The sequence below is a fragment of the Pteronotus mesoamericanus genome, unplaced genomic scaffold, assembly GCF_021234165.1.
Source record: "Pteronotus mesoamericanus isolate MK-2021 breed Mesoamerican mustached bat unplaced genomic scaffold, CSHL_Meso_final contig_44, whole genome shotgun sequence".
NCBI classification, from domain to species: Eukaryota; Metazoa; Chordata; class Mammalia; order Chiroptera; family Mormoopidae; genus Pteronotus; species Pteronotus mesoamericanus.
In genome coordinates, this window is record NW_026555166.1 from 6,238,906 (window position 1) to 6,266,704 (window position 27,799).

Here is a 27,799-nt window from a genome sequence, read left to right on the forward strand (position 1 = left end):
AAACCAAAGGGGAAGAGCTGAGGGAGGGACTGAGGGAGGGGGCAAGGGAAAGTGGTGGGGGGGGGAGGCAGAGACAAATGTATTTAAAATTAAATAAAGAAAGAAAAAAAAGTGTAAGACTTGTATGCTGAAAACTATAACATACTGTTGAAAGAAATTAAAGAAAATCTAAATAAATGGAAAGACATAATAGATGGGATGACTTGATGTTAAGATGGCAACACTCCAAAATGATCTACAAATTCAATGCAATCCCTATTGAGATTCCAACTGCCAGTTCTGCATAAATGAACAAGACGAACCTAAAATTCATATGGAAATACGTGTGCAACAAACCCTGGATAGCTAAAACAATCTTGAAAAAGAAAACCAAAGCTAGAGAACTCACACTTCCAGATTTTAAAACTTACTACAAAGCTACAGCTACTAGGACATTATAGTGGCAAAAAGACTGACATATTGATCAATGGCACCGAAAGGAGAGTCCAGGAAATAAATACATCTATGGTTAACTGATTTGCAGTAAGGGTTCTAAGAACATTCAGTGGGGAAAAGAACAGTCTTGTCAACAAATGGTGCCTAGACAACTGCCTATACACATGCAAAAGAATGAAGTTGAACCCCTACCTCAAACTTTTACAAAAATTAATTCAAAATGGATCAAAGATCTAAATTGTAAGACCTAAAACCATAAAATTCTTAGATGGAAATACAGCTGTAAGTCTGCGTGACCTTTGATTAGGCAACAGTTTTTTAGATATGACATCAAAAGCACAAACAACAAAAGAAAAAGTAGATAAACTGGACTTCACCAAAATTAAAAAAAAATGTATGTGTCAACGGGCACTATTAAGAAAGTGAAAAGGCAACCCACAGAATGAGAAAAAATATTTGGAATTCATATATGTGATACACGTCTAACAGCCCAAATATATAAAGAACCCTTAGAACTCAACAATAAAAAGACACATAACCCAATTAAAAAAAGAACAAAGGGCTTAAGTGGACAGTCTCCAAAGAATATATTACAAATGGCCAGCAAGCACATTAAAAGATGCCAAACATCGTAAGTCATTAGAGAAATGCAAGTCAAAAACCACCCTTCACACCCACTAAGATGGCTTTAAAAAAAGATTAAGTATTGGTGAACAAGTGGAGAAACTGGAACCCTCCTATACGGCTTGACAGTTCCTCAAAAAAGTTAAACATTTCATTACTATGTGACCCAGCAATTCCATTCTTAGCCATATACCTGAGAGTACTGAAAATGCATGTTCACACAAAACCTGGTACACAAATATTCACTGCAGCTTTATTTGTTATAGCCAAAAAGGAAAAACAACCCAAATTACCCATTTATCAACTGAAAAATGGACAAAATGTGCTATATCCATACAGAATACTATTCAGCCATAAAATGGAATGAGGTACTACTGTTCATGCTACAACATGAATGAATTTTGAAAACACTGTATGAGAAGAGGCAAGTCACAGAAAGCCACATATTGTATGTCTCCATTTATATGAAATTACCCAAACAAGCAAATCCAGAGACAGAAAGTGACTGTTAGGGAATGAGGGAGAGAGGAACTGGGCCTGACTGCTAATAGGTACAGAGTTCCTTTTAAAAGTTATAGAAATGTTCTAGAAGCAGCTAGTGATGATTATTGTACAATATAGTGAATATACTAAAAATCTCTGAAGTATACACTTTTTAAAAATGGTATATGTTAAATATGAATTATATCTCAATTAAAAAGACAAGGGAGCCAATTAAGATGATTTGAGGTCTCTTTCTGCACCAACATTCTAGAAGTATACATGCTAGAGAGAAAACACGATTTGTAACATTCTCTTAAACTGTGAAGGGTAGCAGTATCTATGAGAATTATGATTTAAAAAAATTTTTCTTTTACACGGGAGAGCGCAAACACAGTCCCCCACTACCACAAATTATGCAGTCGAGTCCCCCACATTTGGGGAAATCACAGGGGTCCACACATCCGGGGTGCAATGGATAATAAGCCTCCCCCAGGGAAAACCACCTTTGTGACTATCTCCCCTGCCAGGTAAGTATAAAATTAAGTATTTTTTAATACTAAGCCCTTATCAAATTTTTAAAAATGTTTTAAAAATTAAATGGATTTCTTTTTTAATCCATTTTAACTCAGCATTAGTTACTGCAGTAAAGACCAGGTAACAACGGAAATGTCTGCCAAAAGGGGGCCAGTTAAATCAACTATGGTATATGGTATCATTGGATACAACACAGAACAGGTTAAAAAGAATCACTGGAGGATCTACATGTAGAAACACAGAATGAGCCACCACAGTACATAATTAAGTGTTCTAAATATGTCAGAAAGCAATTACAAAAAAGGTCTGTCGACCTGGCACATGAAAACAGCTTAAATGAACTTCCTGTCATATTTGGAGTATTAGGGTAGGCCACATTAAAATGACAAACTGCTTGAAATAATAAAATTCCATCTGGAAGGCCTGGTGGCTCTTTTAAAGCAAGCCATCTTAGAGACCAGCCAAAATGGAGGTCAGGCGCCTGGCGGTCAGGAAAACGCATGCCCCACCCCCGCTGTCTGGGTGTCTTGGATAGAGAGGCAGCTTTACATATAAGCTCAAAATTGAATGTCAAATTTAATCATAGTTCATAGTTCATGGTTCTCCTGAGAAGGTCCAGTATGATCCCCTTATTTATTTTCCATCACAGTATTAGTGGACATGAAGACTGGGGTTGGGGAAAGAAGGGAATTTTTCTTTTTTCCTTTCACATTACTGTCTTTTTGCTTAACAACAAACTTGTGTTACTTCTATAACTAAAAAGACTTCTAAGGGCAGAGATCTAATAACGGAATTTATCAAGGTTGTTGAAAACAAGGACAATATATAAGAATTAATTGTATTTCTCCATACCAACTATAAACAATTAGAAATTTTAACAAATACCATCTACAAGAGCAATATCTAGGAATAAATCTAATGAAAGATGTGCAAGACTTTCATATAACTGAAAGACATACTATGTTTAGAATTTAGAAGATTGAATATTGTAAATATGTTGATTCTTCCTAAAGTGATCAACAGCTGCAATATAATCCCAATAAAAATCCTAGCAGGTTTTTTTTTTTTTTTTGGAAATGTACAAACTGACTTTCAAATTCATATGGAAATACACAAGGCCAAGAATACTCAGGAGAGTCTTGAAAAAGAACAAAGCTGGAGACTTACTATCAGAAACCAAGATTTATGATAAAGCTACAATAATCAAGGCAGTGTAGCTTTGGTGCAATGGAATCAAACAGACCAACGGAACTGAACAGAGTTGGGAACAGACCTACACACGTATAACTAGGTGATTTATGACACAGAAGATACTAAGAAGGAATGGAAAAATGATGGTGTTTTCAACAAATAATGCTATTATCAATTGGATATCCATGTAAGAAAAAAGGAATCCTCACTTCTACCTCACAACATACACACCCATATAAATCAACGCCAGTAGGTCAAGGTGTGAAAACTTAATAAAGCTCCCAGACAATACACAATGAGATACCTTCATGACTTCAGGGCAGGCAAATGGTCCTTATATAGGACTAGCCATAAAAGGCAAAGTTTGATGAATTACGTCACATAAAGAACTTTTGATAATTAGAAAACAGCATTAGGTAAAAGGGAAAAAAGACTAGTCATCAAGTTGAAGATATCTACAATACATATAGGGTGGGTCAAAATAGTTTTACAGTAATGAGTCCAAAAACAATTTATTCTTCTATTATCATTTATTAATTATTGAGTTATTTTCCATATGAATAGCCGTAAACCTACTTTTGACCCACCCTGTATGTATGGCAATGGACTTACACTAGAATATATAATAAACTCTTACCTATCAATAAAAAAAGAAAGGCACAAAATAGAAAACAGGCAAAAGACTTAAAAAAGCACTTCATAAGAGATGATATCCAAATGGCCAATAAACATATGAAGAGATGCTTAACTTCACCTGTCATTAAGAAAATGCAAATTAAAACCACAATAGGCCCTGACCAGTGTGGCTCAGTTGGTTGGGCAATGTCCACAAAGCAAAGGGTTGCTGGTTCATTTCCTGGTCAGGGCACATGCTTTAGTTGTGGGTCCAGTCTCTGGCTGGAGCACGTGCGAGGAAGGAGCTGCTAGATGTTTCTCTCCATTTTTCTCCCTCCCTTCCCCTCTCTATTTAAAGTTGAAAAAAGATCTTATGACCCAGCAATTTGATTCCTTGGTATTTCTTTACCCACCAAAATGCATATATAATGTCAAAAAAAAGACATATACAAGAATGTTCATAGTAACCGTATTTGTTATAACCAAAGGAAGACAACTGAAGAGAACTCAAATGTCCATCAATAGTAGAAGTAGATAAATATACAGTGGTATATTCGTGTAATGGAATACTATACTGCAATGAAATAAACCAGTCCTATATGTAATGACATGAGTTACTCACAGAAAGATACGATTTACTGTATTACTACATTTATGTAAACTTCAGGAAAAGACAAAACTTACCTACAGTGTTGGGCCTCAGGCTAGTGGCTACCTTTGGAGAGGGGCAGACACTAAGAGGGGTTCGGAGAGGGTCTTCTGGGAGTTGTGGTGCTATTCTACTTTCTGACCTGGGAGGTAGTTTACAAAGGTGTATTCCTTTTGTGAACATACATTGAGTTGTACACTCGAGATCTGTCATGACAGGTAAACCCTCCTTCTTTTATCTGTTCCTTCAACAAATGATGAAAGATCTCAAGATTCTTTGGGAGAAAGAAAAGCACTCAAGGCACTGTACTGAAATGCCCTGGAGAGAGAGCCTAAGGCTTCATCTTCTGGGGCAGTACAAATAAACTGCCCAAGCTAAGTTCCGTATCTCCTGATGTAAACATGGTTTTCCTCTATAGAATTAGACTGATTCTACAGTGAAGTTCTTGTGCAATACAGTCACCCTTCTCCTTTTCACCTATTTGCAAAGAAATAACACCTTGTACCAACCTCTCAAGAAACAGAGAATTCTCAATTGTTACAGTAGTAACACCTGGGCTTATTTTCTAATTTTATTTAATTGTAAAGTAATAATCATAGTCCAGAAAACATTATAAAATGGAAAAAGAATTCCTAACACAAACCAAATTATTCTATAGTTCTGATCTTTTTTATACCAAACTTATACACATTTTTAACATGGTTGCAATTGTGACTACACACTGGATTGGCGCGTCTATTTCTTCTTTCAACATTATGTGAAAGGGTTTTCCAGAATGCTACATGATATTCTAAAACCACTATTATAAAAAAACCCACTATTTTTAACAACGATATATCTTAAAAAATTAATGTTCCACAATTTATTTAGCTCCAACCTTTAGCATCTAGGTTTTTCTGACTTTCTACTACTATAAACTATGGTGCAATAGACTGCTTTTTCAAGTAGTTTTTTCTACATTTCAGATTGTTTCCTTAAGCTGGATTCCCAGATTGAAAGGAATGAAAATATTTATGGTACCAGATGACAAGGGTGGGCAAAAGTACGTTTACAGTTGTAAGTATGCAAAACAGAGTTGCCTACTGTATTATTATTTACTAATTACTGTATTATTTATTATTAATCTACTTTTGCCCATCCCTGTATATTCTTTGTCCACTATATGGTTTTATTTTGAACACACTGATTACATTTAAATAAAATTCTAACAAATTCTGGACACTAAGTTCCTTAAGACTTATAAATCCATTCACTTCTAAGATAGCTTGAGATGGCTTATAAAATAAAGACATATAAATAGGAATAATAAAGTGGACAAATACATAGAACCAACCAAGTCAGGAGTAGGCAAACTATAGCCTGTAGGACAAATCTGGCCCACCACCTTTTTGCAAATTACGTTAGATTGGGTAACAGCTACGCTCATTCATTTATGTGTTGTCTACAGCTGTTTCCATGTTATAATGGCAGAGCTGAGTAGTTGTAACAGATATAGTATGGCCACCAAAGCCTGAACTATTTGCTATCTGGCTTCTACAGAAAAAGCTTACCAACTACTTGAATTGAACTATCCATATTATAGATTTTAATCTTAAACTGCAGAATTCCCTGTATATTCTGTTAAGTCAACTTCCATTTTTGTCCGGGATGGAGCAAAAATGACCTGATTTACTCTCCCACCAGAAACAACAAACCAAAGCAGACAACAATGTAAAACAATGATTTTCAGGACAATGGACATTAGGTAACGAAGCAGAGTGAGCAGCAAGGATATAGTAGATTTGATCTATCAACTGAACCTGACATATATAGAGCAGTCCACCCAGAAGAACACATTATTTACTATTTTTAAGGACACACAGAATATTTACCAAAATAAACTATAACTGAAGCCATAAAACAAATATCAATAAATTTAAAAGGGGTCAGATCATCCAAGGTATGTTCTTTGACCCCAATAAAATGAAATTGAAAATCTGTAACAAAGATATCTGGAAAATCCCTAAATATTTGGAAAGTAAATAATGGACTTTTTAAAACTCACGTGTTAAAAAAAAATTGAAGAAAATTAGAAAGTATTTTAAGGTAAATGAAAATACAACATATCATAATTTGTGGGATATTATTTAATTGATCTTAGGGGAGAAATTTATACATAAAATCCTTGTATTTAAAAAAATGAAAAAAATGCTCGAATCAATGATGTCAGCTTCAACCTTAAGTAACTAGAAAAAGAAAAGCAAATAAAATCCAATGAAAACAGAAGAAAGGAAATAATAAAGATCAAAGTGAAATCAATGGAACAAAAAAATAAAAAAGTCTATGAAAGCTGGTTCATTGAGAGCAATAATTACCAGTATCAGGAACAAGAAAGGTGACCCACCTACAGATTGTACAGATAGAAAAGGATGATATAGGAATATTATGAGTAACTTTATGCCTATAAATTCAATAACTTAGATGAAATGAACAAATTCCTTGAGAAAACAAAACACTAAAGCTTATTCAAGAAACAGATAACCTGAATTGCCCTATATGTATTAGAGAAATAAAAATTTTAGTTTAAAAACCTTCCTATAAAAAAAATCTCCAGGTCCAGACATTTAAGAAAAAAATGATACTAGTACTATGCAAACTCTTACAGGAAATTGAAGAGGAACTACTTCCGAACTCACTCTATAAAGTCAACATGATGCAAAAACCAGGCAAAAATATTACAAGAATGGAAAACTACAGATCAATATGTCTCATGAACACAAATGCAAAAAAAAAAAAAAAAAAAAAAAAAAATCTAAATAAAGTATTTGCTGAATTTAGTGACAGACAGGGTAATTAATGCCTTACAACCAAGTAAAGATTATCCCAAGAACACAAACAACTACAAGTCAGTCAAATCCCAGGTCCACAGACTTAAAGAAATGAAGAGCAGAGGGATACCTTGGAGATCTTCAACCTGAAACCCTCTATTTTACAGATGAGGAAACGAGGTCCACAAGCCAAGATCACATAGCTGATTAGTAGTTAGGCCTCAGGATGAACCTAGAGACCCAGCCAACAGCAGAAGCACATATTTTACTGCATGTAATTATTTGGTCACTATACATATTATTATTTTAGTACTTTACAGGGAGTATAGTATGATGCTTTGGGAGTTTGGGAAATCCTGGGTTTGAATCCCAGCTGTCTCCTAGAGACTTAGGCATATAAATTAACTTCTCTAACCTTCAATATTCATAACTGCTAAATGGTGATAATGGTCTCTGCACATGCAGCTTGACTGTGAGGATTAAATAAGATAACATAGCTAAAGCACTCTAATAATAATAATAATAATTATAATAAAAAGTCCCAGGAATGAATTTAACCAAGGACATAAAGACCTGTACTCGGAAAACTACAGGACACTGAAAAAAGAAACTAAGAAAAACACAAGTAAGTGGAAGTACAAACCATGTTCATGGAATGGAGGAAATAACATCATTAAAATGTCCATACTAACCAAAGTAATCTATAAATTCAATGCAATTCTTATTAAAATATCAATGGCATATTTCACAGATCTAGAACAAATATGTGAAAAATTTACACGGAACCAAAAAAGACCCCAAATAGCCTCAGCAATCTTGAGAAAGAAGAACAAAGTTGGAGGGATCACAATACCTGAAAACAAACTCTACTACAATCAGAACAGCCTGGCACTGGCATAAGATCAATGGAATAGAACAGAGAGCCTAGAGATCAACCAATACCTTTATGGTCAATTACTATTTGACAAAGGAGGCGAGAGCATAAAATGGAGTAAAATACAGTCTTTTCAATACATGGTGTTGGGAGAACTGGACTAGTACGTGGAAAATAATGAAACTAGACATCATGTACAAGAATAAACTCAAAATGGATAAAAGATGTAAATATGAGTGGTGATACCATAAAAATTCTAGAGGAAAAACATAGGCAGTAAAATTTTATATATCTTGGGTAGCAGTACTTTTGCTGATGTATCTCCTAGGGCAAGGAGAATAAAGGAAAAATGAAACAAATGGGTATCAAATTAAGAAATTTCTGCACAGCTAAAAACATTATCAAAATGAAAAGAGAACCTACTATATGGGAGAACATATTTGCCAATGATACAATGGATAAGAGTTTAATTTCTGAAATATTTAAAGAATTTACATGACTCAACACCAGGAAGACAAACAGTCCAAATAAAAAAATGGGCAAAGGGCCTGAATAGATACTTTTCCAAGGAGGACACACAGGTGGCCCATAGACATAAAAAATGTTCAAGTTTACTAATCACCAGAGAGACGCAAATTAAAACCACAATGAGATTATCACCTCACACCTGCCAGAATGGCTACCATTAATAAATCAACAACAAACAACGGGTGCTGGCGAGAATGTGTATAAAAGAGAACCCTTGTGCACTGCTGGTTGGAAACACAGACTGGTACAGCCACTGTGGAAAACAGTATTGAATTTCCTGAAAAAAATTAAAAATGCAACTGTCTTTTAACCCAGCAATTCTACTTCTAGGAATATATCCTAAGAATCTCAAATCACCAATTTAAAAGAATATATGCACCCCTACCCTCATTGCAGCATTATTTATAATAGACAATATCTGGAAACAGCCCAAGTGCCATCAGTAGATGAGTACATGGTACAAAAAAAGTTGTGGTACATTTACACAATGGAATACTACGCAGGAGGAAAAAAGAAGGAACTCTTACATTTTGAGACTGCACAGATGGATCTGGAGAGTATTATGCTAAGTGAAATAAGCCAGTCAGTGAAAAACAAGTGCCACATGACATCGCTTTTATATGGAATCTAATGAACAAAATAAACTACTGAGCAAAATAGAATCGGAGGCATAGAAACATGCAACGGACTGACAGCTGCAGGAGAGGAGGGCGGAGGTGGGGACTGGTTGTAAGAAGGTGAAGAGATTAGCTGAAGAACACGTATGTATGACCCATGGACATGGACAACACTGTGGGGATTCCTGAGGGGCTGGGAGGGGTTGGGTGGGAGGGGGAAAATGAGGGAAAAATTGGGACAACTGTAATAGCATAAATAATAAAATATTTTTAAAAAATAAGGCACTCAGAAAAGCACTCGGCCCCTTCCAACAAATGTTACTAATACTACCACCACCACTGCCCATAACCACTATATCTGGAAAACAAGGACATCAAGTTTAATTTAGAAGCCAAGGACAGAAACCATGTGGCCTCCTCTTAGTAGATACACCCTTGAAACCACCCAGGCCCATGAGCCCATCAAAGAGACAGTCACACTACTGTTTGATTTGTTATTTCTCTCTCTCTGGCGTGAGCTCTCCTAGGCCGCTTTCCCTCTGACATGTACTCTGGTTGTTTTCTCCCAATTACCTGCTTTCCTGTCCACAGTGGAAAAGGCTTCAGGATGGCAGGAGGAAAGAGCTTCACGTGTCCCACCTTATCTGTGAGTCCTCGGTACACCAGTTCCATATACTGCTCCCGGGTGAAAAAGCAACCTCGAATGGTCATGTTTGCACCTGAAACCATGTGATCTTGGATCAATCCTGCCAATGGCTGGCCATCCTACAAATCAAGACAAAAAAAAAAAAAAAAAAAAAAAAAAGAACAAAGATAAATTTGAAGTCACATCTAGTTCCTAAACATGGGCTTCGAGGCCACCTTCTAGCAACAGCTTTGACGTAGCGCCATTTTGCCTTCCCCACAGCCTCGAGCCAGTGCCCAGGCCTCTCATTTTGAGAACAAACTGCCTTCCAAAGCGCATGACCAACACTTCCTGACTGGCTTCCACCTTTGCCACTTGCTCACAATTCTGTATCAAAACTGCTTCAAATTCAACCACTTCCACAAGTCTTCCCTCCATAATCCCATCTGGTTCTAATCACTCCAGCATATTTTTGGCATTTATGCATAAATTTGGCCTGGCTATTCTTAGTTATGTTCTTGTTTTTATATTTTGGTTTTACGCTTTAGTATTTTTCACATACCACTGGCCTGGTTCTCCTATAAATTGGCCATCCATTCAAGAGATAGTTATTGAGAGCCTACTGTGTGCCTAAGCACTCAGAACTTCAGTTAACTTCGGTGGAACAGACACAATCCTTTATGACAAAGGAGAGTTAAGACAGTAAACAAATGATTAAATACATTGACACAGAGTTTTAAATAACATGGAGGAAAATAACAGAATGGATCGTAATACAGATCTAAAGTGGGGGATGGTGAGGGATGGTCTCGGTGAGGGGCACTATCACGGGGGGCCTGAGGAGTGCCCTGGAGTCAGCTGGTGCAGGGAGGCAGGGGTCAGGCAGGCGTTCCTCCAGGGGGTCAGGAGGGGACCGTGACATACGTGACTGCAGAAGGAGGAAAGAATGTCTTTTCACAATGCAGCACATGTTCAGAGTGGGCCCTTAAAAAAGGCTGTTATCTGCCAGATGTCCAAACAAGGGCTTTTATAAAAGCCCCATTTCTGGAGGGTACATTCATCTCATTTGACACTTGTCACAGTTTTTCTGATCCTCAGTCTCCCGAACCTTATCTGCAGGTCTGTATTCATGGCCACATAAGGCACACTAAAGTAAAAATAGCTGTGTTCACTGACATTCTTTCAGAAGAAGTTTTTACAAACTTCAATATTTATGGAAACTTAAGAAAAATTTGTGCCTTGGATCTAAAGATTGTTATCACTTGACTATTTGTTCAATAGTACCCAATCTTTCCCTGGCTGGGTTACTTGGTTGGAGCATCATCCTATAACTGAAGGGCTGTGGGTTCCATCCCCGGTCTGGGCACGTGCAGGAGGCAACCAATCGTTCCTCTCAAACACTGATGTTTCTCTTCTCCCCTTCCTTTCTCTCTAAAATCAATAAACATATCCTCAGGTAAGGATTAAGAAAAAATACTATCCAGTATTATTGCCATCTTTAATAACTAGGACTAAAGGAACCCACAAAGGCAGCCTTGGAGAAGCACCAGGAATTAATAAACCACATATAGTAATTCAAAAGCTAAAAAGAATACTTGTCAAATAGTCTAAATATACTGCAACAATGGCTCTATGCAACCTCAAAACTAATTATTACAAATGTGCTGAACAGGTGCTGTGGGTGTAATAACGCAAGATCAGATGGAGCACACAGCCCTTCTTATAAAGGCTTGGCGTTACCAACTTGAAAAAAAATTTAACTCTGCATCTTGTTCCAAAGGCATGGTCTTATTTTCCTTGGGGGAAACCCAAACCAGTATTGAGCATTTGACTCATCCCACAATCTTTGGAGGCCGATACAAATTTTTCCTTTTGTTTTCTTCCTTTAAAGAACATAATTACAAGTTATGTGACCTATTCCATGTCTTCTCCTCTCTCTGTCCAGATTTCTACATTACTAGAAAATTACCTTAATGGCTAAATTGGTTTCAATGCAATAATTATGAATTCTAGGAAAGAATGCTGATTAAAACAATTTACTAAGGGTCAACCTATGATTCTGAATTTTCTAAGTCCTGCTCAGAATCAAAAAGACCATCTCTAAATCAAAAACCCAAATAATTGCTAGCTATCCTATTTCACATAACATCACAGCAAAATGACATTATAATTAATGTCTTTGGTCCGGATGCTTAGAGAATTACGGTCTTCTACGACTTGAATCTTCTACCTAATTAAGTAGATGTCAGAAAACTATTCTCAAACCTTGTTAAAAATAATTTCCTCAAAGCACTGGCCCTCAATAAACACAAAATACAAAAGAAAAGAAAAACATTAATAAAAAGTTTAACTGCTTTCGGGAAAAGAAATAAAGTTTCATTCATCTATTTTAAGTAAGACAATACACTGCTCTATTAAATATAAACAACAAACAATACTTTGTGTACCACGCTTAGTTAAGGAAGAACACCTGGAAATATAAAAAGAAATGGAAAAATAAACAAAAAGAAATGGAATCCTGGCTGGTGTGGCTCAATGGATTGAGCACCAGCCTGTGAACCAAAAGGCTGACAGTTCGATTCCCAGTCAGGGCACATGCCTGGGTTGTTCTCCAAGTGGGGGTGTGCGAGAGGCAACCCACTGACGTGTCTGTCCCTCACATGTTGATGTTTCTCTACCTCTCTTCCTCCATTCCATCCTCTCTAAAAATAAATAAAATCTTTCAAAAAAAACAAAAAACAGAGTACAGAAATGGAAACAAAGAAAAATACAACAAAAACATTACAAAAATATGGCTTTCCTAGTTTAACAAAATCAGTTCTTCTTGTCCTTTTAGGACGCTGCCATCAAAATACTTCAAGACAAGTTGCACTTTTATAACCATTAGTAAAAGTAAGGATTCCACTTCTTGGCATTTATATTAAGGACTAAATGAAATGGATCAAGAATCAAGACCTCGGCCCTGACTGATATGGGATGGTTGGGTATCATCCCACAAAGTGAAAGTTTGCCAGTTTTATTCCCGGTCAGGGCACATGCCTGGGTTGTGGGCTCAGTCCCTGGTCAGGACACGTACAAGAGGCAATCCATCAATGCTTCTCTCTCACATCGATGCTTCTCTCCCTTTTTCTCCCTCCTTTGTTCTCTCTCTAAAAATAAATACATGAAATCTAAAAAAGAATCACCAGCTCTTTACCTAAGAAAAAAGATATTGACCAAAAGCGAAGTGAATCTCAGATCATTCCCTAGAGGTTTTTTCACTTTTTTTGTTAAGAAATTATTTTATTCAACCAACTATAAAGCTATTACAAAGGTTAAAAGACAAAACAGGAAGATCATGTGTAATTACAAGAATAAATGAAGGGATATATGTACTTACACAAAAGTAGTAAAAAACAATGCCAGAAACGTAAGCGTGGAGGGGGTGAGTAAAAGCTGTAGTGATTTTACAACATAATAAAGGTCATGTGTGACAAACCCACAGCTAACATCATACTCAAGAGGAAAAAGATAAAGCGTTTTCCTTAAAATTAGGAAAAAGACAAGGATGTGTGCTTCCCACTCTTATTCATTGTAGTCCTAGCCATAGCAATCAGACAAGAAAAGGAAATATAAGGCATTCAAACTGGAAAGGAAGAAATAAAACTGTCATTATTTGCAGATGACATTATACCATAGATATAGAATCTAAATTCCACACACAAAAAAACCTACTAGAAATAAATGTATTCAGTAAAGTAGGAGACAAAAATATTCAGAAATCAGTTGCATTTTTATACACCTACAAGCTATCAGAAAAACTAAGAACACAAAACCGTTTACAATTGCATCTAAAAAATAAAATACCTAGGAATTTAACCAAACATGTAAAAGACCTAAACTTAAAAAACTCTAAGACACTGAAAAAGAAACTGAAGAAAATGGATAGAAAGAAGTAACATTGTTAAAATATTGAAGAAAATACAAATAAAAGGAAGCATATACTATGCTCATGTAGAGGAAGAATTAACATTGTTAAAATGTTGAAGAAAATACAAATAAATGGAAGCCTATAGGGTGCTCATGGATAGGAAAAATTAACATTGTTAAGCTGTCCATACTACTCAAAGAAATCTATAGGTTTAATGCAATCCCTATCAAAATACAATGACAATTTTCACAGAACTAGAACAAATAATCCTAAAATTTATATGGAACCACAAAGACCCTGAATGGCCACAGCAATCTTGAGGAAAAAAAACAAAGTGCGAGGTATTATGCTACCTGATACCAAACTATACTACAAGGCCATAGTAATCAAAACAGCATGGTACTGGCATAAAAACAGACACATAAATCAATGGAACAGAATAAAGAACCCAGAAATGAACCTGCAGAGGTCTGAACCTGGGTAAGATCTCAGGTGTTGGGAAAAATTGGACAGATACATGCAGAAAAATGAAACTAGACCATCTTCTTATACCACACACAAGAATAAATTCAAAATGGAATAAAGACTTAAATGTTAGACCTATAAAAATCCTAGAAGAAAACATAAGCAGCAAAATCTGGGACATTGCTCGTAGCAATATTTTATCGGATATATCTCCCAGGCAATGGAAACAAAAGAAAAAGTAAACAAACGGGACTACATCAAACTAGAAAGTTTTTGCACCGGAAAACAACAAAATAAAAAGACAACACATAGAATGGAAGAACGTATTTGCCAATACATCTGATAAGGTGTTAATGTCCAAAATTTATAAGGAATTTACAAAACTCAAAACCAAAAAAAACCCCAACAAACAGCAAACCACCCCATTAAAAAATGGGCAAAGGACCTCAATAGACAGTTCTCCAAAGAGGACATACAGATGGCCCATAGACACGTGAAAAGACGCTCAACATCACCAGTCATCATTGAAATGCAAATTAAAACCACAATGAGACTCACCTCACACCTGTCAGAATGTTGTCCCAACCTTGCATTCCCAGAATAAATCCCACTTGATCATGGTGTGTGATCTTTTCGATTCACCAACTATGTATGGTGTCAGTAGGGTACTAGACTTGGGGTTATGAGCACTGCATAAGGTATATAAATGTCTAATCACTATGTTGTGGGCCTGAAATCAATAAAGTATTGTATGTGAACTGTAACTGAAAAGTAAATTAAAAAAAATAAATTTACTGACGTAAGCTTATTTATCTATGTTGTTCCTGTCTTCCGACCTAAAACTCATAGGCATGGAAAGCACATGTTGAGGTGCATGTGGATGTAAACAGGCCTGCCCTTTGCAGCACACAGGTAAGCATGAAGCCCCTATACTACCTTTGTCAATCAATATCAAGTACAGAACATTCAAGTTCACTGGCTGAAGAATTCTGGAGCTCCCAAACTCCCCATGAGCTAATGTCTAGAGGTCGCTCTGCCCGTAAAAATGGAACCCTCAGCTGCTCTCTGGAAGTGTTCCTGTGGAGAACTGTGACTTTGCTCCTAGAGCTCGAGGGCCAGCTACTAACCTGGGAGCCTCTTCCTTCCATGTGTCTTCACTGAGCCCCAGCTTTGCCCATCAACGGGCTGAACACATGGGCCAGTGTTCAAGTCCTGGCCTCACTGCTGGCTGGCAACTTACTTGTGTTTCCTCATGTGACAATCGCACCTGCCTCATAAGGCTGCTGTAAGAGAATGTCTGCAAACTGCTTCGAGCAGTGCCTGCTGAACAGGGAGTGCTCAGTGGATCAACTTTTACTGCCATCTCTACTACAGCTATGGCTGTTATTGTTTACAGGAAAAGACAAAAAGCCAGTTTTCAAATTAATAAAATTATTCCAAGTATTTCTTCTAATTATTAGTAAAATTAGTAGTAAAGTTAGTAAAATTATTTCTTCTAATTCCCAAGTAATCTGAGTGGGCCCTAACTCCTCCTTCCTACTTTTAGGCCCCTCCCTAGCCAAGAGCTAGCTGAGGTGGGCAGAGGAGGGAAGCAAAGTTAAACTTGAACATTTGGGTCCACTACAAAGCTACTGTGTTATTATGTCTTCTGGGAAAAGAAGCTGGGATGCTAGACCCCTGGCCACCTGCCTGAGTCCCAGGGAGGCAGATGACTGAAGGGGAGAGAGAAGTTCCCAGAAGGACAGGGCACTAATCTATGTAGGACATCTCTGAGCAACCTCCGGTGCTCTCAGTGCAAGGGTCTCCATCTCCTTTGCAGAAGGGAGGCAGGGCCCACAGAGGGGAAAAAGAATAAAACCCCACAGGATCTGGGAGTTCCCTGCCCTTCCTCCTGCTCCTCTGCTGCATTTCCTGGGAAAGGTTACAGCACTTCCTCATCTGTAAACATGGACATTAACACACCTACTTCACCTTCTGTGGGGAAGGTAAAAGGAGAAGTCTCCTAAGTGCTCTGCAGTGCTGGCACTGAAAAAGTGCTTGAAAATGGCAGCCACAATTCCATATTATCGTCATTATTACTACTAGTTCTTGCATACTCCGTCACAACCCAAGTGAACGATGTATTATTGTGAATCACTGTGATGTAACTGGCTTATAATTTAAAAGATCTCAGGTCTTTGGGTAAGTGGTGAGGGGTAAAGAGGGACTGGCTCTCTCCCCACTCTGTTCCTCCCATGAACACGCTGACTCGGGCCCCTGCTATGTAACGGGAATGTGTCATTTGGCCTGGCCAGGCCAGGCCGGGGGAAGGAACCTGCATCCTTCCTCTGTGTTCCTCTGGATAGCCATGACCACCTGGGTCTGCCTCTGAGGACCAACCTCAGAGAGAAGGGATTCAAAGAGGAGATGACTTCATGGCCTCAAGGGGGATCTCACTTGGGTCCCTGGACTTAAATTGTCTCCTAAAATTCATGCATATCAGAATTCAAACGATCAAAGTCATTTGAGAACCAAGGGGACCAACACAGTTGGGATGCTAATCCTTGCCAAGGGTAATAAACTGAAGAATCCAAACATAAGTCTGGAAGACAAGACCTATTATGTAGCTACTAAACTCGGCCTTCGGCCACGACCTTCATCCTTTCTACTTTTAAGAGGCAGCAAAACAAAAACCTTTCCCTGGCTCTAAGCAACTAGAGAACCAACAACCCCACCTGGAAGAAGCCAGGACGCTGTGTTCCACATGCTTCTGCCCTAGAGCTGCCCACTGACCCTGGGAGCCAGAGAGGGCCCAGATCTAAAGTGCTAAGTTGTACCAGTAATGACTGCAGACAAGCCTCAAGGTCAGACCTACCTTGGGAACAAGGTACTGCTGATCTGTGCAGGCCAGGACGTAGGCCTCGGCCCGGCCCAGTTCACTCTGGGGGAAATGGGCGTTCATCTCATCTCCATCAAAGTCAGCGTTATAGGCCTTACAATTGGCATAGTGGAGCCGGAGGACTTTCTCTTCAGGCAGGATGCGGGCGTGGTGCGCCTGGATGGAAGGTCTGTGCAGGGTGGGCTGCCGGTTCAGTAGGAGAATGTCCCCATTTTTCACATGCCGGCACACCTGGGGGGAGAGTGTAGAACAAAACGGTGATCGGCGGCAACTTCAGCATCACCACTGCTATTCCGAGAGCTCACCTCAGCCTGGCTGAGTGTGGTTTCTATCTTTCTCATGCTTTATTCAACTAAATAAAAGATGAACTTTTAGTCTCTAGCAAAACTCTAAAAATATTTGAGAAAGAGCTACTAGTCTGGCATAACCCCATTCAGGCTCTGGGCTCAGAGGTTCAAGTAACAGATGAGGCTTGAGGCCCCTGTCTTCTTCAGAGACACAGAGCCTTTCCAAAGTCTTAAATTCCTCAGAGAACTAATCTAAAGAAAGAAATGAACACATCTGAAGAGAGCATATCTGCATGTATCATAAAACTCCTGGGCTTGAAAGGATTTGGCAGACCTCTCAAATCCCCCCAACCCCCCAACATTTATACATGGGTATGCTAGTCTACGTATAAATTCCACATTTAAGAAATAACCTGACCAACCTCATAGAGCAGGGCCTGGACTGGAACACAGGATTCTTGAGTCCCAGTTCCAAACCCTCTGGAAACATTTTATGACACTAAAAAAATTAACAGAAAGTTTAAATTGTTTTCCCAAAAGACTATGGCAGCTTGACAAGAGATTCTAGAACATTTAATACTCATTTCCTTTTGGCCTTCCAGAAGAGAAAGAGCACTAATCCAAGGTTATATAAACATTATGTTTATGTAGCACTGTTTAGAGTGGCAGAAACTGGAATTAATCTGGCTGCCCCACAGGAGGAGCACGGGCAAATAAATCATGGTATATACTGTGGAGTATTATGTAACGATGAAAAAGGCTGAGTTACATCTATGCTAGTCCTTAAGTGATGGCAATAACGTATTCCAGTAAAAAACAAACAAAAACAACAACAAAACTAGGTGCCATCTATGGTGATAGAATGAGGTAATTTAATGCCCACCCCCCAAAAACCCAACCCAACTCTGTACACATTTATATATACTAGGGAAAAGGGTGCTTGGATCCTCACCAAGCTATTACTTTGGTCTCTGCAGGGGCAGGGGCACCTGGGGAAAGTAGGGAAGGCATGGATTATCATTGTTATTATTACTACCTTTACACATCTTTGTACTGTTCATGTTGCAGTAAGCACATATTTTAAAAAGATCTCCAACTATTTTTAAAGAAGGCAAGTGATATGCTCATTGTGGGGGAAGAACAGAACATTTAGACAAATTTAAAGAGAATAAAACCCACAAGTAATTTTATCCCTTAAAGATAATCACCACTCATGCTTTTTTTCCTGTTACGTCACTGGTCATGTCCTCCTGACAGAAACCTCCCCCTACAAAGCTGACTTTAATATTAAGCTCATTAAGCATTTTACTGCCCTTTACCTTATCTTATATTAACTACTAGGCTTTCTAAATGATGACTATAAACACTAATTTAAAAAACAAATGCATAAAGGCAACTAGTATGCCCACTAAACTGCATGCCCCCGAAGAGCCCAGGGGAATCCAGGCAACTCAGAGAGATCTCTCCCACCCCAAGTCTCCTCTAAATGCCAGCAGAGCCCTGGCTGGTGTGGCTCAGTGGATTGAGTGCAGTCTGTGGACCAAAGGGTGGCTGGTTCGATTCCCGGCCAAGGCACACCCAGGTTGTGGGCCAAGTCCCCAGTTGGGAGTGTGTGAGAGGCAGCTGGTCAATGTTTCTCTTGCACATCAATGCCTCTCTCCTTTCTCCCTCCCTTCCCCTGTCTAAAGGGAAAAACAAAAGTACCAGCAGATAACACACTAGGGGACCAAAAATTACGACAAGGCTAGTGTACTCTTCTGTTGTCCACATTCATGGAGCTACATCAGAAAGTTGGACAGAGAAGCTGGAGGTTACTAAAAGATGTTCTCCACCTCCCTCCCCCGATTCCTACTCATCTGGGCTGGAAGTTTCCTCAAGCTCAGGAAAGCAGGGAGCAAAGCCCACACATTCTAAAGGGCAGGCCCAAAAAGCCCCTAGAGCAGTCAGTCTTTCTGCTCCCCAAGGAATCCAAACCTCGGCCTTCCTGTCCCCACAGCCGTGTTTCCAAGGGAGACCTGGATTCTGAGGATTCCCGTGAGCATCTGCCCAGAGCACGTCACGGAGCCTGAGCTGACTTGCACAACCGTGTTTCTTTAAGCTCTCAGAGGAGAAACAGCCAGTCTTGTGGTCCAGGCCCAGCACCCCTGGCTGGGCCTCGGCTCCGAGTCTCACAAGTTCGACACATCCTCCAGTATAAGCAAACCCCGCAGCTGAGAAGGCACACAGGCCAGACCTGCAGGCATGGGCCAATCCAAACAGAAGCCCTGGAGCACAGGGTATTCCCCTCGCCAACCCAAATCTGAGGCCCTTCCTTTCTCTTGTCTCTAAATAAATACGGCAGTGAAAATTAGTGTGCCCCAGTGCCCGGGTCAGAGTTTTCAGAGGCAGACCCAGAGCCAAAATCAGCTTCTGGCAGACTGCTGGGCCAAGAAATGCGACTCAGCCATGCTGGCCACGTCCTCTTCCATTTACAAGGCCCACAGGAAGGAGCACAGACCGCACACCTCCCAGGTAACAGGCCTTTCGGTCATCCTTTCCCCTCTCTCTCAGCCCTTCTCATCCCCACCTGGACCTGTCACTTCACCCAGCCCTTTAACCTGCTCTTCATCTACGCACCACGCCATTAACCAGTCTTTACAAATTACAAATAAACGGTAAGTGCACACATATTTGATGAAATGCATATGTATCATATGCAACATTACTGAGATTTTTGGAGAATAAAGATAATCACCCTAGGTCCTGATATAAGACCCACTTTTCCTTCTTCCTGGCCCTTTCTGTCTTTGTTCTTGTGTCACATCATCAGATATAACGTGGTCCTTCGTGGCTCGGAGCCTCCTGAACCTCAACCTGGATCCAGCCATCCACAAGAGCTTCCTGAGTGGTGAGCTGGACACCCTGCCCTGGTCCTCATGGAATTTCGGAACTCAGTTTTGAGAGGGGCAAACTGCGGTCTGAAGGCAAGCCTCCCGTTGTTGTAAACTGAGAACATAGCCATGTCCATTTGTTTAGGTGCTGCCTGTGGCGGCTTTCACACTACAACAGAGTTGGATTGTTGCCACAGAGACTGCATGGTTCGAAAGCCTAAAATATTTACCATATGGTCCTTGCTGAACAAGTTAGTGGAACCCTGCCATAGAAGAACAAGGACCTTGCTGAAACCTGAAGGATCAGCAGGAGTTACCTGGGAGTGTAGGGTGGCAAGGTGTCCGGGCAGGGGGTAACAAGCACAAGGCCCAAAGGGGAGAAGGAGCCCTGCATCAACGGGGACAGCTGGAGTGTGAAGGGTGAGCTGAAGTGAGGCTGGAGGAGGAAGCAGGGACAATGTGCTCGGGATCTGAACTTCAGAAGGAAGACAAGTAACAGGGCTGACCTCGTACAACTTCACTGCTGCTCACAACTCAGTTCAGTCACTTTCCATGAACAGGCCAATGTGTGGCAGCAAGGCCACTCCCTCTCCCCAAGCTCTCATCCTGCTCATCTCTGACCCTATGGACGCAACTGAGGCCACATGAAGTTCCCTTGTGCGGCTGCCTCATCCTTACATCCCAATAATGTCGAAACCCCCCACATCCTGCTACTTTTTTTGTCAAAAGCCCTAACCAAGCTACTGCCCTCGCAGCCTCACAGTGGCTCTGAAACCTGGCTCCTTCCCTTATTCAGACAGCTCTCCTGGTCACAGGCGATGATCACTGTCGCATCTTCCATTTCCTCACTCTTCTTAAAATTTTTCTTCTTAAAATTCATATTTACCTCCACGAATATCTAATAAGGGTCCTGGGAGAGAGAAAGACAGGGGCTGGTCCTGACCTGGAAGGACCCCTCAACCCTCTGCGGGAGGACAGATGCAGACAGCAAACGAGTGAGCCTGGAGCTGCCAGTCTCTTCTCCCTCAGCGCCCCAGGGCTCCGCGCCCCAGCCCTCCCCGGTTCTCTCTCTCCACGGTACTTTGTGGTCAAAGAGTTGAACACTCTGATAATATCATCTCTTAACTCAGTGGCCCCCTGATCTAAGTTCCACCTTTCTACCTTTTACAGAAGATGGGCTCCTGGATTCTCCACTATCACTTTGATTTAGATGCGCCCAGACGGGGCATCTCCTCCCAGGGCTCTCCCATTCTCCTGTTCTGTAAACCACAGCTTCCTTGTCACCTGCTCTCTTGTCTACCACCCTGACACCCCATCTCAAGTCCCCCGTTCTCACTCTGAAAGGTCCCTTGCTTTCACCCTTGGCTCCCCTGCCTTCTGAGGGCTCCAAACCCACCCTGCAACACTGCCCTCACACTCCTTTCTTCTCGTGCTCACAAACGGAAAGCTGCTGACCTCCACAGCTATTCCCTATTGTGTGTGCCACAGCACTCAACGGTGGGTAACACGTTTATAGTCTCATTCCCTGGCGGCAACACTGTAATTCCAGGGTGGCAGGATCTTATATACGGTGACTGGCAAAGTGTAGCACGCACGCAGGTAGTGGGCCCTCGCTCACGACTGCCGGACCCTACTCTGCTTTCCTCTCAAGTTTTCTCTCAAAATTTCCTACTGAGACTGTTTTACATGTTCAACTTGAGGTCACTCTAAGTTAAGTGAACTGCTTAACTGTTCTTGCACCTCTCACACAACTCCTAGCAAAACACCAGGCACTTAAGGGAGGCAGAGTAACTTGTGAGCCTACACATAAAACTGAGTACACTAGTAAAAAAAAGTAGGTGACTGTTCTGTTTCTGCATGTGTCCCCTACACCAAAGCAGAAACCACGTGGCATGTTACTGCTCTACCTCGGGGGCACTGCAAGGTGGAGAGGAGGCAAGACAAGAGGCTGCGGTGAAAAATGGTGGAAACCAGTGGTTCCGCAACAAAGTCAAGAGTGCTTCCCTTTCCTCTGTGTCTCCTCCAAAGTCCTGTTACAGCTGAGGTAATAGTAATGCTCAGATCCATTGCGAAGGCCTGGCCAGCTGCTGGGTCTAGACGTGTTAGAGGGCAAGGGGAGATCGCACAAACGTGCAGACAGGTGAAGAAAGCGTAGCCACTCACTGCCTGACTCTGGGCCATCAGTCAGAAATTAAACCCAAGTTGAATCTCTTTAACTCCAACAACTTCTGCCACGACCACCTGGTTAAGGGATCATTTGCTACCCCCTTCTGGCAAAACAACTATTACTTGACAAAGATACGAACACTGTCACCCGCTGATTTGACACTCTCACCGACATTTCTAATCGGTCATGAACTCTTGCCAGTGGAGCCCAGATAAGGCTCAGTATCCCTTAACACAGTACTACAGGTGAATGCTAACAACTGCCTGAAATTGAAGCAGCAGATGAAACCTGTCAGCTATCAGTTATCACTGACATAGAATATTTTCTTCCTTTGGGGCAATTCTCAAACTTTGGCATGCAGAGGAACCCTCCAGAGAGCTGTGAAAACACAAACTCCTGGGCCCCATTCCCAGAGCGGCTAATTCAGTAGCTGGGGGGCGGAGGGGGAGGGCGAGAGTGAATGTGTATTTCTCACAAGCTACAGGAATCCTGCTGCTGCTGATCCGAGGACCACTCTTTGTGCAGCCCTAGTGAAGGACAGCCAGTTCTCCTGCTCCAGGACCACAACTGAGTTATTACTGATGACCTTTCTCACGCCCCTGATGTGTGCCCAGCACTGTGCTGCATGGCGGAAGACAGGCAGATGAAGCTTCAATGATGGTGCTGGGGCCCCAGGAGCTCCAGCGGGGGAGATAAAGCAAGCACCGCAAAGCCCCTAAGGAGCGCCCACATGTGGGAGAAGCTTCATCTTCAAGAAGCAGAAACACCTCACACAGCATTCCTGCCATGCACTCACTGGAGCTCACAGCCAATGGCTAGCAGCCACTGATCAAATCTGCCCACTACTCACAATTTTTGTCCCCTGGGGCTTTGGTGCCCCGGTGGCTGGCGTCAGGAGCTGTTTGGCCACGGCTTCCCGCTGGGTCAGATCCACAGCACTCAAGGCTGTGCGACTGCCGTCCTCATTGATGACCATGGAGGCTCCCGGGTGCACGTTGGGGCCATTGATGACTGCCTGTCTCAACTCCTGAACATTCCAGGGGGTAACTGGCTGAGGGTAGGTCAGTTTTGTAGCAAAAACCTAAAAACAAGGAGTGGATATAAAAATTCAGGGTGGGCAGAAAAAGGTTCATGGAACCACAGTCTGACTCAATAAGCTGTCTGATTTTTTCCCGAAGACATGGAGGCTCTGTCTTAGCCAAAAAGGTCCTTTACAGAGAAAAGCAACATCCTGCCTGACTCCCCCACAGAGTCATTTTTCCACATCTGAGGCCTTAAGGTAACAGAGGCTGGGCCTCCTTTTTCGGCAATCTGTCTGAAGAGAACAATGCACGTATTGCAGTTTACATGTTGGAATTTCTTTAACCCATTCTAAAACTTCATTTCCTCATCTGCCAATAAATTCATGGGCCCCAAAGGGAACACAGAATGGGACACCAGCGTGAGAGAGGTGGCAAATGCCACCTCAAATACCACCACACCCCAGCAGGCATCAGTAACTGATCATGGCGCTTGCCCGAGTCCAGACATGGCATCAGCCACTATAATCAAGGTGGTACCTGAAACCGACTCGGCTTCCTGAGACTTAAGAAAATGTAGTGCCCCACTGAACACTAGACCTGCAACGTGCCACTCCAAAAACAAGTTCCCTGGTTAAGTAAGTTTCTGAGCTACTGAATATTATAAACTCTTTGATACTTCTAAATGCACATAAATATATCAGAGTCCAAGAAGTCCCATGTAAAGGACCTTGCTGAACTTTGTCTGGTGCTCTGCTCCAGCGGCACTCTGTGAGAGAGGGGCCTTCCTGCCACCCCGCCGTGCGCTCCCTCTCCTGTAGCGTGTTCTGCTTTTGCCAATGCACTGACCACTACCCAAGTGCTTATGTTCCTGTGTGTTTGTTCATGTGTCTCCACCACTGGAATGTAAGTTTCACAGGGGACACTCTTGTCTGTGTGGTTCACCGCTGAGTCTCTAACTTATTCCACAAACGCATTTCATCTCCTTTGCTACCATGACACCTCTTCACAGGGCACTAGGGGGAGGATGTACCACGAAGGACCGAGAGGCAGTTTCATACGTTCTGTTCCTCATGGCCTCCCAGTGAGCAACAGCCCTGGCCATGATGGCCCTGAGACCTGGGGCAGGTTGGAGGTAGGCCAAGGGGTAAGTGCAGAGTCTCCCTCAGGGGACAAGCCATTACCAAAGGAACTCAGATCCGATCCAAGAGGTGACGCCCAGAACCTCTAAAGGTGGAAAGAGAAGACAGCACTAACAGTCTCTCCCAAAGCTGAGGACACTTTAGGGACCATGAGGCCAAAGCCAACTGGGGTACCCCCTGCCCTGTCCAGAAAAAGCAACACACAGGTCAGGGGCCTCTCTCCTCAGGGCCTCAGACTCATGAATATCACCACTCGCTTCACAATGCCGTTCCCTGCCACTTGACCCAGCTTCTGGATGCAAAGACCTACGGTTCCCAGAGGGTGGTGGGCACAGGACTGAGTGTTCTCTGACTCCCCTTCATTTGTCATGCCCTTGCTGAGCATGCCCGAGAGAGAGGAGGCAGTGGGCACAAGGAGGCCACCAGAAGAGTTAAGCTCTGCGCATCCCCAGCACTCCCCTGACAACAGCAGAAGGGGCAGTACCTAAAAAAATGAGACTCCACCAAAGGAATTAAACCATCTTCATACTACTGACCTCAGGGACCATTAAGGAGGAAGCTGATTAAAGCGCTGCTGCTAAGGAGCACTGCAGCCTGAGCTAATGGGGAAGTGAATGAGGCTGACTCCCCAAGGAAACATTAATGGGTGGCTGGGGCAAACCACTTACCCAGAGGAACTGGGAGGATGGAAAATACACCCACTTCCTCTCCCTGGCAACTAAGGGAATAAAATCCTGACTCACGACACCAGGAGAGCACATGGGATGGAAATCCCTCCCTCTTGCTGGCTCATCTGTCATGTAGCCACTTTGTCTAGGAAGGCGTAAAGACTAGGCCAACACAGGCAGAAGGAAGATATGCAGACAGGGATGTGAACACCCTGCAGTCAGCACCCTTGTGGCCCACAAAGTGGGTTTTCCTCAGAGGCAGAAGGTGTTTGAAAACCTGACAAGGAATGAGAGCAATGCTATCACACAGCCTCACATCCTCTCCAAAAGACTTAACCAGGAAGACAGAGAAGCTGTCCCCACCAAAGTCACCACACTGTGTCACACACTTCTCTCCAGCCCTTCTTGACATTCCCATCTGCTGCCCAACAGTAGCAAACGATGCTCCTCAGCACGCACCATGGGGATTCCGATTTCGTTGGTGTTGATGTACATGTCTGGGCAGATGACAGAGCGGGCCGCGTAATCTACTCGCTTTCCCATCATGTGCTTTCGGAATAAGCCCTCCTTCTTCTCTAGGATCTTTATGGGGGGAGGAAAATCCAAATAAAGCATTAAAAAAATCAAGTGTATTTATTATTCTTGTTTCAATACAAATGTTTATTTATTACTTAACCCTTCAGCTAGCAATGGGGATCCAACTTACTGCTTACCTGTCTAATGCCAGGGTACTTTTCCATCATTAATTTGTCCATCTCACTATCAAACACAATATTGACGTGGCTCTGAAGGCGAATCCAAATGTTGTAAAGTTTGTCTGTGAGGGACTGGCCTGGAAGCATATTCAAAAAGGATCGGTCCATCACATTCGAAGAGTCTTTTTCCTGACAAGACAACCAAGAAAACAGGCATGATGGAAAAACCTCAAAAAAGCCAGGCTTGGTTTTCTTTCTTAGTCTACTAGCATCAATATGCATCAACAAAACATCAGCCCCAATACATATTTCGAAGCTCATCTCTTCCTAGTAGCAAAACGAACTCAAATTTATAAGCTGGCTTCTTTCTTTTCTTTTATACCAATACACACTTATCCCCCAGTCTCCATGTGTCAGGAACCTGGGCACAACTTCACTGCTCTCTGCTTTGGAGCGTCTCCCAGGCCATGATGCAGGCAGCCAGTGTTAGATTCTCATCTGTAGGTTCGCTATGGAAGGATCTAACTCTAACCTGACATGGTTGTTGGTAGAATTCAGTTTCCCAAGGGCTGCCAGACTGAGTGCCTCAGCTCCTAGGTGGCTGTTGGCCAGAGACCATCTTCAGTTATTTGCCATGTGCTTCTCCAACATGAGAGCTTGTTTCATCAAACTGCTTGCAGCAGTCGTAGAAGTCCCTTAATATCTAATTTCTAAGCAACCTTAGAAAGTCTTCCCACATCCATCTTTTTTTTTTATGAAACTTTGTTATCCTGCCAGATAACAAACTTTCATACGGAGTTTCAGCTCTATTTATGGTCTGGGAAAAACTTGATCCAAAGCACTCACAAAAATACAGGTGGAAATTTTCTTAGAAGGAAAAACTGTTTGCCACATGACTTTATATGACATCAATTAGGATGTGGGTCCGCAACTGGGATAAGCCGAGTGACCAACTGATCTCCAAGCCTCACTGGAATATTTAACCAACCTTTTTCTGTCCCTGGCTCTGCTTCCTCCTTGCATCACTCTCCCTGCCCAGGGGATAGGCCCCGAGGCCTAAAGCTGCTTTAGAGCACCACCTACTGACACTGTACAGCCACTGACTGGCCCCATCCAGCTGGCTATGATGCAGGAGATACGGACAGATGGTCCCATGTCCCTCAGTGTGGGTCAGATGAGAGAAGAAACCTGTCAGTGTGCTGGGTGAGGGAACAGGTAAGGTTGGGGAAGATCCAGTAAATGAGAATGTTGTGGATCCCATCAGTGATGACGTAGGCGTCTCCTCAGCCTGAGGAAAGAGGGTCTCATCTGCAGTTACAGGCAGGGCAGATATATATTCTGCTCTGGCTGACGCAGGGAGTGATGGTCACCTGTATGATGACAGGGGCTCTGTTAGCCTAACTCACTGCTGTGGCATTACCTGCCTCAGGACCATGTGATCACTTATGAAATGAGAGACTGTCTCACTGGGTATCCTCAGTACCTAGAACAGTGCCTGGCCCATGCCAAGCATTCATGACTTGTGAGAGGACTGCCATGGGAATGGAATGTGGAGAGCAAGTCAGGAAAGAAACAGGGCATTTCCTGTTAATCAGATGGAAAAAGGGCACAGTGACTTCAGCTAACAAGGACTTTAGGAATTACAGAGGATACTGTTTATTTTTTCAGAGACTAGGACCTGAAGATGTCAGATTTCTTAAACTGAGGATTTTTAAA

General features: G+C 41.7%; 1 protein-coding gene and 1 non-coding gene across 2 annotated transcripts in view; both read right to left on the reverse strand.

Moving 5' to 3' along the window:
• The window catches only part of POLR1A (RNA polymerase I subunit A), an 83,569-nt gene that overhangs the window by 32,440 nt on the left and 23,330 nt on the right, over nucleotides 1-27,799 (reverse strand). Inside the window, exons 10-14 of the mRNA XM_054577665.1 lie at nucleotides 26,102-26,272; nucleotides 25,848-25,970; nucleotides 23,410-23,640; nucleotides 17,212-17,466; nucleotides 9,931-10,122 (exon numbers count right to left, since the gene is read on the reverse strand). Coding sequence (XP_054433640.1) covers nucleotides 9,931-10,122; nucleotides 17,212-17,466; nucleotides 23,410-23,640; nucleotides 25,848-25,970; nucleotides 26,102-26,272 — 972 coding nt within the window. The remainder of the gene's footprint in view (nucleotides 1-9,930; nucleotides 10,123-17,211; nucleotides 17,467-23,409; nucleotides 23,641-25,847; nucleotides 25,971-26,101; nucleotides 26,273-27,799) is intronic.
• On the reverse strand, nucleotides 1,916-2,077 carry LOC129074003 (U1 spliceosomal RNA). Its single transcript, XR_008529491.1, has one exon. It is a non-coding gene; the product is annotated as a U1 spliceosomal RNA (small nuclear RNA).